The sequence below is a fragment of the Gavia stellata genome, chromosome 19, assembly GCF_030936135.1.
Source record: "Gavia stellata isolate bGavSte3 chromosome 19, bGavSte3.hap2, whole genome shotgun sequence".
In the NCBI taxonomy this organism is placed as follows: Eukaryota; Metazoa; Chordata; class Aves; order Gaviiformes; family Gaviidae; genus Gavia; species Gavia stellata.
The window spans coordinates 14099863-14117001 of record NC_082612.1 but is presented as its reverse complement, the minus strand read 5'-3'; the positions used below and the strand labels follow the sequence as shown (position 1 = coordinate 14117001).

Sequence of the window (17139 nt, the reverse complement as noted above, 5' to 3'; positions counted from 1 at the left end):
TAGGTTTTTGTTTGGGTTTGTTTTCTTTTTTTTTTTTTGAAGTTAAATGCAAGTTCCCTCCTCTTTATTTAGGGTCTACATACCACAGGTAAGAAGTGAAGACTTCAGATTCCTCCTCCTGCCTGTGACTTTTCAGCAATAGATAGAAGTTGTTACCAATGCGGCATCCTGCTAGTAACACTACTGTGAGCTGTCAGGAAGCATTTCAGCACGCCTTTTGAATGAATCTGGTCTGAGCCTGGTAAAACTCCTTTGGAAGTGTTACAGCATTTGGGTGTGGGTTTGGGGTTGGGTTTTTTGTTTGTTTGGGGGTTTTTTTTGTTTGATGTGAGGTACTTACTCCAGGGATTGGTCACCCCACAGGGGATGCTAGTCTTCCCTTAGGGTTTTGAACTTAAGGATCCCATAAAGTCTTGCTTAATGCCCCGTCAACATCTTTGCTTGTACCTCACTTCAGTTAATAAGGAGCCATTTATTATGGGTAAAATGGTCTTGTGAGGCCATGACTCAAGGGTGCTGTTTGCAATAATACTGGCTCTGGAAGACCTATCTCACTTCAATACTGACTTAATGACTTCGATTACGTGGAACCTGGAGATAGAAGACGTCCTTCTGCACATCTGCTTACTTGGACCTAGTCTTATGCTAGTAATTAGGGGAGAAGTATCAGAGCTTTGGGGATTTGAGGCTCTAAATCTAGAAAGCCAGGCAAAAGGGGAAACCCCCCTTTCATAGACACTTGCAACATTTGAGATTTCAGCCGCAGTTCCTGTGTGTAGTCCATTTATATCTGAACAGGTATTTTGGGAAAAAATACTTTATCTTGCTATCATGGCTGCTTGAAAGGGCTTTGAAATTAACAAACTTAATGATAATCCACTTCCAGAATGCCTTGCTATTAAAACTGTCAGTCATCTTTGGAACTCCACGAGTATCTGACCTCTGCAGCCTGCACAACCACCGGCTACATCATAGCTTAGTAAAAGCCGTCGTACCGAGGACACCAAATCCTGGACTGAGAATTTTCTATATTCAGGGAAGGCTAAGTAGGACTGAAGCCTTTTTATTTCATTACATCTGAAGTTACTCCTCAGTTAGCTTCTACCTTCATGAAGGTATGATGAAGTAATAATTCTGGTTTCTGTCTACTGTAGAGCTCGTTACCTATGTAGGAAAAGGTAAAATCTCTTTTATTCTAGCTTGGCTTGCACCTCTCCCTGTGGGAGAACTTCAAGTTGTAGCTTTGACAACACTGGATGCAGTCTACCAATCCTTTTCCTTTAGCCAGAACAGAAAAGCATACAGAAATGTAAGATTCATGGGTGAAAATACCAAGTGAGTCAGGAACTAGAAGCTTGCTGAAAATAAATTAATTAACCCAGGCTTAATCTCAAAATTTGCTAATGACATCTAGTCTTTCAGGTACTTCAGCTATGTAGAAACAATTAAGACGATGGCAAACCCTACTACTTGTCCACCTTTTGACAACAGGTACTTATGAGAAGTTTTAGGGTTAACAAATATTAAACAAAACTGATAGAGACAAATCAAAAGTTTTTATTTAGTGTAAAGGCAGAAATACAACATCTTTAAAATGTTCATAAGTTAAATGAAGGCCACAGTAGTGGGATGTGAAATGGTATCTAGATGAAATGACTACTATATACACACCGATGGATAAAATACCACTATCCAATCTTACAATACAAAACGATGATTTGAAGATTACTTGATCTTGGGCAATTGCTGAAGTCTAACATGCGCATGCTCTGTTACCACCTGATCTCCTGCAGTGCAGATGGAGATGTGCAGTGACATGGCTTTAAAGCTAGGATGGCTGTAATGCAATGCAATCTTTAGAACTCAAGTGCTTAGTGTGATTGTTTTTTTAATGCTCAAACCCTGGACTAACTAAGTGATCTACTCTACCTGCTAGCAATTCTTGGATGTATTTAGAGTTCCATTTAGGCAGTAAAGTGAGACAGTAGTCCATAGAAGATTAAAAGTAATTTTGGATGTTCACAGGAGCCCGTGGCACAAATGATGTCAGTCATTTGTGCCTTGGTGGGTAAAACTTTTTCATCATCAGGTTTCTTGACTCCAACTTGTAAACAGCCCTCGAGACTGAACTATTAGTGCTTTGTTTGCAATCGTCAGACTTTGCTGACACTTCAGTGAGCACTGTATAGTCATCTTAATTGGGGAGACATGGGAGACCCCTCCTTCGGGACGGGGGAACCTCACAATGCCAGCCTACACTTGAAACACAGCAGTCCTTAGCTGCCAAGAAACTTGGGAGTTTGAGAGGGATTTTTTCTACTATTACATCCACTCATTCAGTTCCTGCAGCTATATTTTATAGAATCCATCACAGCAAGGTTGAAAGAGAATCTTGAACTAGTGGTTTTCTTTTGTTAAAAGGCAAAGTACAATGGCTTCATTAGTGAAGAGACAGACCTCAGTTCTAGTTAACAGCCATAGATAAGTCTGCAACGCTGCTGTATGGCAAGATGAAACAGATGCAGCTGAGTACTGCTAAAACTTACATCATTGTTTGTGCTCCAGCTTCTGCTCTCCCTTAATACTGATCATGCTAGACATGCCGCCTCTATGGGAAGTGCTCAGACCAATAATCTGGCTGAGCTCCTTTACAAAACTTGCTAACAAACAGCCAAGCCAGTAAAAAACAGGGCAGCTTGACATTAGGCATTGCTCAGAGCAGCACAGATCTGAGAGGCAAAAGCCAACTTTGTTCCCCTGCAGTCTTCTGCCTTAGGTGTTTTTGTGCAGTGCCTCAAGAGGTATTTCACAGCTCAGGCTCTGGGGCAGGGAAACAGTTGCTGTAAGGCCTGAAGCAAAGACAAGTTTGGCACTTCAGGAGGAAAGTAGAAGGTGGCAAGGAAAGACTTGTTCTCATTTCGTCTCTGCAGATTGTTCACAATGAGCACAAGGAACATTGTTGACCTTCTGTTCCTGTAAAGCTTATTACTTGGGTTTTTAATTTCACTCTTTATCACACCACTGAAAAACTTTAGGAATATCATACATCATGATGCTGTGCCTGATCATTCTTTGAGGAACCAGGAAAGTGAAAATGGTTTGAAGCGTACATCTTACAAACTACAAACACTCTGATACTGCATCAGTTTGGTACTTCCCTGATGCATATTGCTTATCTTTGTTCCTCTTCCCTTACCCTCCCCATTCCCAAAAAATCTTCACTGTTTTTCTGTACGCAAGCCCTGCGAATAACATCATACTGTTATTACTTCATAGAAATTCCTAACTGGTTTCTAGGTTTTTGTTTAAAGTTGCTTTGCAGAGTTATGGACAGTACAATACAGTAATCTAAATACATTTGAGGTGAAAAAGGTGATGCAATTAGACTTTGAGTATTTTTATCAAATGAGGTTTCCACACAATATAACAGCTGTATTATTTTGCTAGTCAGAACACTACCCTAAGACCTCAAAGAGCGCCAACAGACTTTTGTTTAACCTGACAAACTGAATCCAATTTTTAACAAGATATGCTCATTTTTAAAACAAATATGAAAGAGTTTAGTTAAGTCTCTACACTACATTTGCACATTGCTTAATCTTAACAATACACAAACTTATGTCTCCTGTTCATGGTAATGTTCTTAATTCTGTTTATCACCAAAGTTTATAATCTTCAGGTATCCAGTAAAGCCACAAACTAAGGTATTTTAGCTCATGTAGCCTATGCCAATTAAACCAAAAAAAGACAGCAGCAATACAATGACATCATCTGTGAGTCAACCCTTACTTCCTTTTGCTTTTTGTGTCAGTTGTTTGGAAAACACTAGACGCTGACATCAGATTTTCTATATACTGTCCAAGAACTTGGTTTTCTGATTTCAGTTTCAAGTTTTCTTCCTTAACAGCATCTACTCGTGCTGAGAGATCTGCGAAGGTGATATTATAAGAAAAATATTAGACACTATTGCATACAATAATGAATATGTTCTATGTGCCTACATCCAACTATTCACACTTTTAATGCGGGAAACGTTGCCATAAGGTATTATCTTATAAAACACTGTGCTACTCACAAGTTTTATCTAAAGCCCATTTTTCTTTTATTATTTTGTAGTACAGTATTTTGACAAACTTGTTACACAATCTTACTGTTAGTCTGTCTGTTTATTCTTTTCTTGAATTTTTGGATTAAGCTGTTGCAAACTAAAGTATCTGGAAACAAAAGTTCAGTGATGAGCAGACTTGATGATGTACGTCAATTAAGGAGCCTGGGAAAGGGAACCACATCGCCCCTCCTGCCTGGTGTCTATTACGAGAGTTGAGCAAGCATTATGTTGCATAAAGAGGAAAACAAAAAAATAGTTCTGAGACCTTGCTTATGTACCTTCAACTGCGTATCTGACATACTTCTGGACATCTTGACTGAGGTAGGGCAGAACAGTAAGGCTCTCTTCTTTTGCTTATTATTGTGTGTTTGTAAAATAAATCTGATGTGTCAAATGGCTAACCTTCAAGTGTGTGCTGCAGTTCCAAAACTTGATTAATAAGCCGTGTTTTCTCTTCTAATTCCACCTGATTCTCAGCCTCAACAGCTGCAATAAACCATATGAGTTTTAATGCACCCTCTGTAATGGTTGGAAATTAAGTAGAAAAAATAACAATGAAGAACAAGAACATTAAGAACTTATACCATCCATGTCGGCATTCATCATTGTAGAAGGGGCTCTTTCCACTTTTGAAGAGCGTCTTCCTGAGTGATGCTCTGCTTAAAGGGAAACAAAAAAAAGAACAGTGAGGCAACCGTTAATGTAACGGCCTTTATATTTGGAGTTGAGATGCATTTCTCTCATTGGTGTTGAAAAGCCAGCACTTAAAAAAAAGTTGTTCTGCCTTAGGCTTAACATTATTTTTCTTAGAGCCTTATGTGGTATGTAAATATGATTCTTCAAGTAACTACGCTTCGGTTTACAAAAACAACTCATCCAGATTACTCTCTTAACACATAAAACAACCCTGTCTTCCAATGATGCAACTGCCGCCTTCTCAGCACCGATCTTTCTGGAATGGGCTATTAAAGAAACCGAGGAGCAGAGGGGCCCCCTTCATTGCCCGCCCCCTTCCGCCGTTATCAGGGGCCGCCGTGCCACCGGCATCAGGCCTGCAGGGACGCGCGCCTTCGCACCGCCGCACCCCCTCCCTGCCCTTCGCTGCAGGACGGAGCAGGCACGGTTAAACGGCAGCGCTCGGCCGCCGGACCCGCTGCCGGGGGGCGGCAGCACTGCAGAGGGCTTCCGCGCAGGGCCCGCCGGCAGCTCCGCGGCCCTGCCCGCGCAGCGCACCCCCCCCCGCGCCCCGCGGCCTAGAGCATCCTGCCTACCGCCGCCGCGGCCCGGCCGCGCCGCCCCGCCCCGCCTCCTCACCTGCCGCCGCCGCCGCCTCCCTGCGCGCTGCGCCCCGCGCCCCGGCCCGGCCGCAGCTGTGCGCCTCCCCGCTGCGCCTGCGCCGCCTCCCCGGCAGCTGGCCCTGCGCGCGCACAGGGCTCCGTCCGCGCTAGCCAATGGGGGCGGCGGGGCGGGGCCGGCGGGGCCGGCCCGCCCCGCCGCGCGTGGGGCAGGGGGGCGTCCTCAGCCCCCGCCTGCCTCGCGGGTGTTTTTTAGTCGTCCGCGGCCCTTTCCCCTTAAATCCCGCTGAACTGTCGGTAGAATCACGTCTCTAGGTAGAATCATGTCAGTAACCAGTAAGCACGCGGTCGAGCCAATACGCGTTTTGGCGAGACGTTCGTTTTGTGCTCGCGCAGCGGTGCGCGCGCTGGGAGCGGCGGCCCTCAGCCGGCGGCTGGTGGCTGCGCCCTGTGTCGGGAAGAAACCGAGGCCAGGCCGGCGTCCTCCGCGCCCGACTCCCTCGGCTGCGGGGAGGCTGGCAGAGCCCCGGGAACCTCCGAGCAAACCTGCCGTGCGGGTGGCTCACGGGGAGGGGTCTGGAGCACAGGTCTGATGAGGAGCGGCTGAGGGAGCTGGGGGTGTTCAGTCTGGAGGAGGCTGAGGGGAGACCTCATCGCTCTCTGCAGCTGCCTGAAAGGGGGTTGTTGTGAGGGGGGTGTTGGCCTCTTCTCCCAAGTGACAAGTGACAGGACAAGAGGCAAGGGCCTCAAGTTGCTCCAGAGGAGGTTTAGGCTGGATATTAGGAAAAATTTCCTCACTGAAAGGGTTGTCAAGCACTGGAACAGGCTGCCCAGGGAGGTGGTGGAGTCACCGTCGCTGGAGGTGCTCAATAAACGTGTAGACGTGGCACTTCGGGACATGGTTTAGTGGGCATGGTGGTGTTAGTCGATGGTTGGACTTGCTGATCTTACAGGTCTTTTCCAACCTTAGCGATTCTGTGATCTAGTAGCTCCGAACCAACGCTCCTGTTGCTGTGTTCTTTCCCTGGAGGGAATGACCCCCGCAGAACATGCTGCACAGGGTACTGCTCCCTTCGGAACTCAAAGGACAGTTCATGAGACATAGTAAAGACAACACGCAGGACCCAAACTAATGTTAGTGGCTTCACTGAAATGACTGCACTGCATAACCTGTAGTATCTGTATAGGTACTATATAGCTTGAACCACACCTTGCACTGTATCTGTACCTTACTGTATCTGTATGTTGCTGGCATATACCCAGTTATAAGTGATTTGATGCTGTGCAGATGCTCAGGAAGAAAAAGGCATTTGGGAAGTGTGCCCTCTACTGTTTTTTTTTTTTTAATACGCTTCAGAAAACACGTCTTTCTAATATCTACATCTTCTGGGTGCCTCCACAATATTATTAACACCGTGTTAATAACAAGTTAAACCTCACAATCAGATAAACTCAGATTAGACTGAATGCTGTTCAAGTTATGAAAACATATTTTAATTAGAGTCCTACAGTCTGCCTGTACTAGAAAAATGAGTCTATTGTTTTCAGTTGCATTAGCTGGTTTACTTAAAAGTATATCACCTTCTCTACATTAGGCATTTTTAACCCAGTAATCCTCCTTAATCCCTACAAGAAGTCCTCTCAGGTGGTGGTTGAGCTTCAGGAGCTTGTTAGTAACTCTCCTTGATTGCTGTTTTTAAAATGACAGGTGCTTCTCACCCTGTTATAATTGTGCTTGCTGCACTTGCTCTGTGGCAAGCCTGGCAATCAACAGGTTCTCATAATTCTTTCTAGCAAGACAGTCTCCAGCACTTTGATTAAGGGGAAAAAAAATACCGTCGGAGTCTGCAGATGGATACAGATGGACGGAGAGCTTGTTCACCTGGTAAAGAACTTGCTGTGTTTTATACTATAAGAAGGGGAAAAAAATGATTGAGGCCTAATCTTGGGGGAATACATCTCTTTGCAGAAATTCCAGTTTGCTTGCTGAATTACATTTGCAGTTTATTGTCTAAACTGTCCCAAAATGAGCCAAGTGGTAAAATCCTTGACATTAAATTATGGGATGGAATAGAAAGTAGCTATATTGGCTCCTATGCTGTTGTAGCCAAAACAGAGTAGTAATTCCAAGCGTTGCTGGTTTACCTACTGTTCCCATTTTGGTACATATACTGTTGAGGGTTCGTTCTGCTTTGCATGGCTGTAGTTTCTGACTGTAGTATTTTCTTTTGATTCTTAACTCTGATGTTTGAGCTTGAGCACTAGGCTGAAACTCCTTTTCAGAAGTTAACCTGTGTGAGAGGTTTTTTGGTTTTCCTTTAGAGAAAATTGTCTTTATCTGAGCCTCCCCTGTTAGCATTGCAGAGGGGCCATCAGCAGAGAACAGATGGCGTCTTTAGTCTACATAGTGCTGTGTGTTCCTAGGTTAATGTTAAAACAGTTGCACAGATGCTTCCTTAGGCTTTTACCGCAATATGCTCAGACATATTGGATGTCACACAATGCATCTTCCTACTGTAGGTGCTTAGTATGAATCCCTTTACCCTAGTATCTGAGATTGTGCAGCTGGCCCATGCTCCTGGGCCCCAACGTTTAGAAACTGTTTCTGTGTGACCTGGGTATGTCCTAACCCCTTATTGTGGCAAGATCCATGCATGTTACATTTTTTCTTTCCCTGTCCTTCATTCCCTATTCTCAAGGGAAGTATACTGAGGTGCTGAGCCAGCGGGAAGCAACCCTGCCGTGCACAGCCCTGGTCTGCACACTCTTGGATTGATGCTGCTGGGTGCAAATTCCACAGAGAGAAAGCCTAGCTCATCTTGCTTTCCCTTAAAAAGTTTTGCCTTCCTAACCCTCCCTGTATTTTCCAGCACAAAGAAGTCAGGCCCAGGATTCTAAATATCTGATGCATCACCAGATTTAAACAAACACAAAACCCCAAACCCAACACACCACAGAAAAAAACCCACAGCCCAAAGCATTTTTTATGAGAAATCAACCAAAACAACAGAAGCTTAGCATATCACCTGACTTACCTATTTGTTTTTCAAATTCCTTACCTCACCTGTCTTGCATTGGGTAACAGAATGTTAATTAAGTTGTGCACTTTAAATTTGAAGCTTTAGGGATTTAGAGTATATCCCAACCAATAAGATTCCTTTTATAATGCAGAACGTGTCCCGGGGAAGGCATACCTATGCGTGTGTAGAGCAAGCAAACAGCACCTTGCATTTTAGGGGTGTGCTTGGTGTCCCCTTTGACTGGAGGAGGCCAGTTCAAGCTGTTGTATAACAATTCTTGCTTTTATCAGCCTGTAGTATTTTGTTAACTCTTGTGTTAGAAAGTGTCATTTCTTTGTTCTTTAAGTTGTTAGCATGGCAGGTCTTGTCTGGGGACTGTTCCTAGGAGAATGTGAAACAATCCTTCTAAAAACTGGCTTCTGTTTGACAGGGATCTGGCAGCATTTGCTTCTCTGTGGTTTCCCCACTCACTGGGAGCAGCAAAATTAATGGGGTAAGTACTAATTACATGTAAGTGTGAGCAAATCGGCCAATGTTGCGATGTGACTGCTTACTTTGAGTCTTTGGAATATACAGCATGAGGCTGAGACACTGGGCACAACCCATGTTCAGAGATTTTTTTTTTTAGTTTTGTTTACAAACGTACTGCTCTCTACTTTAGAGAACATATACCTTATTGAGAAAATTAAATAATATTCACAAATGCTGGAAATTAATTTTCTTCTCCTGTGGAGCAGCGTAACAATGTACTAATATCCACTCTGCAGTTTAAAAGAAGAAATAAGAGGATTCTCTTTATTACTGGAAATACTTGAACACTGCCCTAAGTAATGTTCCACTGTTTGGTTTATTAAAATGTTTTTTCACCACATACTAGATCACTCGCTTCAGGTAAGTGCATTTTCTGACTGCAGAGTTATAAAGAGAGCTTGTCATTTTTAGCAATGTGTCAGAGCTCCTGAAGTCAAAACTGACTTAGATGTAACTAAGAACAAGTGTTAATCCCTTTCTTTCTTACTGATTCATTTTATATTTTCTAGGGCATTTGGTTAAAGCAGAGGAGGCATTCATAATATTGTCACCTATATTAAATTTATAGCAACAAGTTTCACTTTACAAATGCAATGATGTATACTTACCTGTACGTTAAGTTGCAATTAAGCTTTCCTAAAACTACCTGACATTGCTGGCAAAAGGAATTAATTTATTCAGTTTCACTGAAAGAGTAGTTTTTGCTTAAAATAGCAACAATCTCCCTAGGAAATAAGACATCATTAATAGTTAACCTGAATGCATACATGCGTGCCGTTACAAAATGACAGGAGAGAATTTGATTGCTCTGGACTCGGATTCTAAGTCACTGCTGCTAATGACAAACACTTTCAGATGTTTTCTTTCTAAAACTCTGGTGGACAGCCTGTTTTTTCCATGGCACACAGTGCAAACCAACGAGCCTTTCGCTTCCTTTTTGGCACCGTTACAGGCGCTAGAAGCGCCTGCGTAAGTGGGCTGATGACAGAGGCTTCACTGTTCGCCACTGGAATAGGGATGTATTCTTCTTTTCATTAACAGAAGAAGGTATTGTACATATTTCTGAGATGAGTTTGCTATTTGCACTGTACTGTTTTCTCCTTTAATTATTGCCTCAAAGAAAAAGACGAAAAGGAATACAAATGGCTTAATTGTTTTTCCTTGCAATACTAACTTGCAAGACCCTTTACATCAAATCTTCATCATTTTGTTTCTCTGCGGAAATGACAGACAGACTCTGAGAAGATTTTTTTCAAGTAATGTTGCTTTATGCCAGAATTCTTTGCAATTCATGTTATTCTTTCCAAGTAACCTCCTGCACATCCTTGTGCAAATTTACAATTACAGACTTCTGTCAGCTGCAGAATTTGAGTAGTTCTTAGTTTTCACTTTTTCCAACCAAATCAAATTGTACAAAATGAGCAGCTATTTTGGCTTATATTGATCTAACTATTGTCTGTGTCCTTACTTATTGTCTGTGTTTTGGTAGTGCCTTAGGTCACAAATGAGAATGGGACCTCATCAGATTACATACCCTGTAAGCACACAGTTGGGGAAAACAAAAATCCTACAAAAAGAAAGCCTTAGAAAGTTGTATTTTCTCTTTAACCCTGAGGAGGCCTGCCCTCTAACATAACTGCATCCTATCTTTTGCAAGATTGTGCATGAGTGCAAATGTTCTCATTTCTACTCTGACTCCACAAAAATGCATTTTCAAGTAGACTGAGCAACTGAAATCTTTGCAGCTTTAGGCTGTGAATACCAATATATATGACATAATGTTGGCCTGTTAACAGTTTGATCCTCCTTGTAATCATCAGCTGTAGGTTTGCCACCAAATTTTGTGGAAGGACATTTAACAAGGTTCCATAAAGCTTCACTGGTAGCTTAATGAGATGAAAAACTGTTTTGCCTTTCTGTAAGTTAGGCGTAAACATTTAGGGGTTTGTATCTACTTTTTAAAAGGAGGGGTTTACATGAGAAATGTAGTTCTTAATGTTGGCTTTCTGCAAAGTGCGTTTGAAAAAAGAGTAAGAGAATTTCTAGGTTTTATACAATGAAGAAAGAGAGCCTTGATATACAGCATTGATCAGAAGAACAATAAAGAAATGTTTGCAGTATGTTGGGCATCGTCTCACTGTTTTGTTTTTATTTTTGGTTTAATTTCCTCTATGCTTTTGCTTGAGTAGGTCATTTTTTGAGGGAATGTTATCCAGTGTTATGAGTTTCTAAATTAAAAGGTATTTCTTTTATTAAAGGTGAAAATATTTTCACAAATGCTGTTAATGAATGCCTTCCTTGATTTCATGCGCTTTTGATATCGCTATTAAAATACTTTATCGAGAAGTTTCTATCTTGCTACTGTTTTGTGTTCATCTTGATTTACATGGAAATTATTTATTTTTAATACCTGTGTACTTAAAAAATAGAGAAACGCTGCTGTTTTGAAAGAGCAATAGCTGTTAAATATTCATGCATTGCACTCAGTTAATCAGGCTCAGGTAACCCCTGTTGCTTTGCCACAATGGCTTTTCACAGTACTAAAGAAACTTTGGTATGAAGACTGTATTCTGATTATGCTTCAGATTGTACATACATAGCAGGTTGTTCTACTTGTCTGTTTAGTATCTTTTCCAGTACATTTTGAGAAATGGGGGGGAAAGCCTTACACAATTACAAACGTACTAGAGCTTATTAAAACCAGTGCATCTTTGTGATCCTACTTAAAATTTAATCATGGAACACTTGCTTCTAAAACATCAGGTCATCCTCAGGCAAAGTCCACTTATGATCTACATATTGCAAGTCTAGTTCCCTTATTCCTTGCTTGAACTTGCTGTCGTCCATCCTAAGGAATCTTTTTCTCTCTCACTGTGTTAAACTTTTCTTTTATCCTCCCTGCTCTTCTGGAATTGATGTTCTTCTCCAGCCTTAACAGTTACAGCTATAAGGCCCATTCTGTTTGTTAGCTTCTGTGCTCCAGAGTTACTGTAATTAAGCTTAACTTCCACTGGGAGAGATAAAGACGACTGTTTCCTATGAAGTATATGATAATCTCTTCCTATTATAGGTTAGGAATTTTGTTATACCTTTCTCTCTAGCTTCCAGGTGTTGCCCTCTGGCAGAAGAAATGGAACAGGGTTATCATGTTCACTATGAATCTTACTGTGTTCTCCCTCTATGCCTTCAAGCTAAAAGCTTGCCTGAAAATGGCACTTATTTTCAGTTACTCTGAATTGATCTCTCTACTTTTGAGTGACTGTCCCCACCTCTTTGCTACTGGGAGATAAGCTCTGATATTGGTAGCAGATCTTGCATAAAGAAGCCTTGTTTATGGTCCTCTTTGTGTTGTGAACATGAGCCCCTCATCTGTTCTTGCCGTGTTATCAGCTGTGCAGCAAGTCCTGAAACAGTGTCCTAAGATACCTTTGCCGTACTGTTCTATACCTTGCTACAGCAAAAGAGCGAGATTCGCTGTCAGGAGAACCCTTCATTACCACACAACTTGGACCCAGGTCTGCCAATTTATCTTATTGTGACTAGTTTGGGTCAACCACATCCTGATGTCATTAGGCTATATGCTGTATAAAAAAAGTGCATGCAAACATCCAGTTCAGCAGCATCACACTAACCTGAAATTGTGAAAAAAATGTGTTCTATAAATAAGATCAACTCCGTGGGTTTTTTTTGTATGGGAGGTAAAGATAGCATGTACAATAACATTCTTTACACTTTAAAAAAAAAAAAAAGGGGGGGGGGATAGGGTTTGTATTATTCATTAATAAGCAATCCAGATTCCTAGCTACTGTAAATTAGCACAGCTCTACGGCAGCCATGCTGACATGATCAAGTTGATACTCTGGCCACACCTTTCAAATAATTTATTATCAGTTCATATTAACTCACTTAGAGTAGAACTATCCTACTTCACATTCCAAATAATTTTTATTCCATAAGCTAGAAGGGGGGGCAGTCTTTGTTTTTTGTAGTTTCTTTTAAAGCAATTAAATGCTTAATAATGGGGATTTAAATGGATCAGCTTATTTCAGTTACCAATTAATTTGCATCACTTCTTGTGAGCTCTCACTAGAGCATGTCAAGGAGATTATTGTTCCGTATTCAGGAGGAAAGGCCAGCATTATCTACATTTTCTTTGATAGTAGTAACTACTGAGTTAACATTTCTGTAACTTCTTTCTAAGCAGTGAAAGGCTATATGTGCTCATGTAACAAAGGTATATTACAATATGCTATTATATGAAAACCATGGTAGCTTCCCTAGCCCCAAAATCTCAATTCTTAACTAATCACGAGACTTATTCAACTACACACCTAGAGAAGTTTACTTGAGGGCATTTGCTAATTACCAGGTACAATGTATTTTTAGGATCTACAGATTTGCGTGCTCACCCAGTACTACTATTCAGCCCATGGAATTTGTATTGTATCAGTAGATTACTGTAGTTTCTTACCTGAATCATCTGCCAAAGAAATGTTGGTGAAAGTGCCATCCTCCTCATCCAAAGGTAACTCCATTTTGCTTCCTTTTTTCACAGTTTTTGAGACGTGCATTAAGCATGGCAGTTGTCAGCCATTTTTCAGTGTGCACGTGACTTCTCTGGTTAAATCTTTAATGAGTCCAACACACAGGTGTTATTGCATACTGTTGGCAACCACACACATCTTACTCTGTGTGGTATCTCATCTGAACCTTGAGCTCTTTTCCGGAAATTGTTAAGCTAGAAGGTTTCTGAGTTCTAAGTGCTTTGTCAGATACGTGCTGAGCAAACACGGATGTTGCAGGCTCTTTCTGTGAAAGAACCATGTATTCACCGTAGTTGGGGGTTTTTTGTTGTTGTTCTTCATTTTCTCTAGGGCTGTGTATGGTTTTTTGTTGGAGGGTTTTCTTAATAGAGAAAAGAGGGAAAGTAACTTAAAGTGTTCAAAAAATGTTACTTACAGTCCAAGCAAGCGCAAGGGACAGATTTGGGAGCCACAAATTTAAAATGTAATCTTAAAAACTTAGGAACGTCAGTAATTTTTCTTACACGAACAGTCACATCAAAACCAATCAGGTAATGTGAACAAGTGACACTGTGTAAGTGAGTGTGTGTGATGGTCTGTGATAGTAGATGGGAGGAAGGAAGAGAAATCGAGTTCAAAGAAAACCCCACTTTAGTCGTCTTGGTTTGCTTCTTAACGGAAATTAGGCATAGTTTGAACATATAAACTAGAAATTCACCTCAAACTATTTACCTCTTTAGAAATAGCTGTCTTTTGTCCTCCTGGAATAGAATGTTTTCTTGCAATTAATTTAAAAGTATAAATGGCCCTGGTCTTGATTATAGACAGTATAGTGAATAGTGGATCCAGTTCATTTTCAGGGGGCTGCATGTTCAGCATCTACCTGTCTTTTAATTTTTTAATTTGTATTCAGAAAAAGACTGTATGTTTAGGGTGTTGACAAATAATTTTTTCTTAATTGTAATTAGGAATCTCTCTGAAGTCTCACTGAAAATTGAATCTTAGTTTTTGTGAAGCACTGTCCGACTATAGGATGAGAGTTCTCAAAATTCACAGTTTGCCTTTCACACTTTTAGACATAATCTTGATTTGGACTCCTGAGACAGCTTCTATGTCCAAAGGTAAATGCATGTAACTTTGCAGGATAAAGGGCATAAGACACTAAGCACTGGAATTGGTGCAGCTTACAGAAATGTTAAATGTAATGCTGCTATTTAGTAGTTTCTTCTAACTGCTTAGTTCTATTTAAGCTTTTCTGTTGGTGTCAGTGAAGTTGCTGGCAGCTGCCTTCAGAGATACTGAAAACCAAGCACATCTTGCATTTTCAGAATTGTGTTGAGAGTTACTCATTTTTGCTGCACATTGATCAGAACCAGTTCAAAATCTATCTTACTGGTCTTGAGTAGTCTGTGTAAAGAGACCTACTGGTTTCATTCCAAATTCTTGAGTATCACAAGGGGGATCTGGATCAGTTGGGGTTTTTTCTTCTTTCAGTGATGCAACAGCATACTTCAAAGCTCTCATGATGATAATAATAAAGCTAGAAAACATTTTGATCTTTTGTCTTGATTACGTCATTTATAGTTCTCAGACGTTACGTACAGCAGAAGCATTTAAACAACTCAGTTTGGAAGGGCAGATCCTAAAAACTTATGCAATTACATAATCTGTTACCTTTGAATTTTGTAAAACCATGCGCCTGTGGAACTAAGGGTTGTATCTTGTCTGAACTGTGTAGCCCTCATCTAAAAGGTCTAATTAACTTTTCTTGGCTGTGTCAATATTGTTCTATTATATTGGCCGTACGGGCTCCCTCTGGTAGATACAATTTCCATGTAAATTATTAGCTGGTTTCAGACAGACTCCCACAGTAGCCTAGTGAATATGGATGTTGTGCAGTTGTTATTCATGTCTAGATCAAAGCCATTAGTAAAAGTGATGCAGAGTAAAAGCTGTATTTTAATAAGAGCCAGTAAGAATGTGATTCAGGGAGAAGTTTGGCTGCCTCACATGAGATGTACTAATCCCTGCAACTTTTGGAGTCAGGCTCTTGCCTTTGTGCCAAGTGCATTCCATTCCACGTGGCACAGACGAGGAGGTTACCTGAGGAGTTATTCTTTCTGCCCTACAGAGTCAAGGCTCAAAAATGAGGCTGCCCTGCAAGTGTTTCACAGCTCATTAAAGCTCCCTTTGAAAGAACGGCCTTTGGACCGGTTGCTTGCTTCGTTTCCTCAATCAGTGCCTCTACCTCTGAAGAAGGGGAGAGGGGAAAGTATAGATATTTGTCTCTGGGTGCAGGTATCTAGTTGTGTGCATGTATGTATAAAGAGAGAGCAGCGTGGGACCCTAGAGCTGCACTGTTTTACAGAAGGCCTTTGCTTTTCATGAGGACCTGGGAATCAGGTTAGGTTTGTGGGAGACCTACACAGCTTGTTTGTGGAAATGGAGACTCATTTATCAGCAGAGAGAGGGATGGGGTTTAACTAAGAGGACTCTACAGACATGATCTTGTTTCTTTCTTGCCCAAAAGATTCTTCATGTTTAAACATACACCTCTGTTCTATAATTTTAAAGGCATTGTAGAATTCTATCTGAGGCTTGCTTGGTTTTGTGAGTGTTGTGGTGAGAAACATTTTCTTTGGTGGCAACCTGATATTTTATTAGTGAAATAAGGTCTTTGGCTAGGAGATGCCATGTAAATGTAAAGTGTAAGTACCCATTTCTCCTTGTCACCATGTTTGTTTTATAAGGAAGAACATAAAGGAGCAGCAGCAGACAGAGGAGCTCTGACCAGCTTAAAAGAAAGCTGTGTAATGGACTTAACTGTCAGAGCACAATGAGTTTAGCTGTTGCCATGTGTGCATCACTTTCACTGAAGAAATGGACATTAATGTAGAAGTTAATTTGGTTATAAAATATCAGTTCATCTTTCTGAGGGTTTCATTGCTAAGTTGAACAGAGGTTGTGGAGTACCTAGCAGCTCTCTGGCTGCCTTTTAAAATAGGCGGTATAAACTGTCCGAGGAGGTTGAGGGTAGGGGAGGTGAGCAGACAGCCTCTCCTACAGCCACTCCTGTAAGCCCTTCGTTTGCGTTCACAGCAATAGCACCAGTTGATGTAGCCATGTGCTAGCCTAGTTTTGATGAGTATTGATAACAAACACATTAGCAGATCACTGTCTGGATGTGATGGTCATGAAAGCAGTAGATAAGTACCCAAGAATGTCTTCAGGTTTGGTGCTGAAATGATTCTCCAAGCGCAGGATTTGGTAGTTGGTCAGGCAACTTTTGTGTGAAGTACACAATTACAGGAGGGTTTAGATCCTTAGATTTAAACCACCGTAGCTAAAACTGCCTGGTAGTAGGTTCACATTTTTATTACTGTAAGTACCATGTAACTATTTCCTAATTAAAATGATTTAATAGTGACCTGAAAAGGAAGTTGGCTCAGAGTTAAGTACAGATGTATGGAACGTTTTAGCTAAACCACAGCACATGCTGTGACTCCCATTTATACTGACAGTGGAACAGTGCTTATCGCGCGGTTGAGGCAGACTTCAACACCACTCGTTTTTTATAGGGTTGAGCCTTGCACTATGAGCTGAGCTGCAACATCAGAACATTCAACAGCCCTTTTCACCTGCTTCCCTTGTTTCCTGTTACA

General features: G+C 41.3%; 1 protein-coding gene across 3 annotated transcripts; it reads right to left on the bottom strand.

The window, feature by feature from the left end:
* Nucleotides 1-1537: 1537 nt before the first annotated feature.
* On the bottom strand, nucleotides 1538-13525 carry SCOC (short coiled-coil protein). Of its 3 annotated transcripts, none has more exons than XM_059826830.1 (4): nucleotides 13426-13525; nucleotides 4693-4764; nucleotides 4511-4594; nucleotides 1538-3928 (listed from the first exon to the last, which is right to left on the bottom strand). In XM_059826830.1, the coding sequence occupies exons 1-4, from the start codon at nucleotides 13523-13525 to the stop codon at nucleotides 3786-3788; spliced, it is 399 nt and encodes a 132-aa protein (XP_059682813.1). In that variant the 3' UTR covers nucleotides 1538-3785. The 3 variants fall into 3 exon arrangements, with proteins under 3 accessions (XP_059682813.1, XP_059682815.1, XP_059682816.1); XM_059826832.1 differs by having other exon boundaries at nucleotides 4693-4767; nucleotides 13426-13489; XM_059826833.1 differs by lacking the exon at nucleotides 13426-13525 and adding an exon at nucleotides 5423-5455.
* Nucleotides 13526-17139: the final 3614 nt, after the last annotated feature.

What these genes read in the sequence shown, in the direction of transcription:
- SCOC (XM_059826830.1), bottom strand. Translation starts at nt 13,525, where the DNA reads ATGCACGTCTCAAAAACTGTGAAAAAAGGAAGCAAAATGGAGTTACCT. An exon ending in TTCTTTGGCAGATGATTCAG is followed by an intron (nt 4,765 to 13,425) that starts GTAAGAAACTAC and finishes CCCTTTAAGCAG; the next exon opens with AGCATCACTCAGGAAGACGC. An exon ending in GATGAATGCCGACATGGATG is followed by an intron (nt 4,595 to 4,692) that starts GTATAAGTTCTT and finishes GGTTTATTGCAG; the next exon opens with CTGTTGAGGCTGAGAATCAG.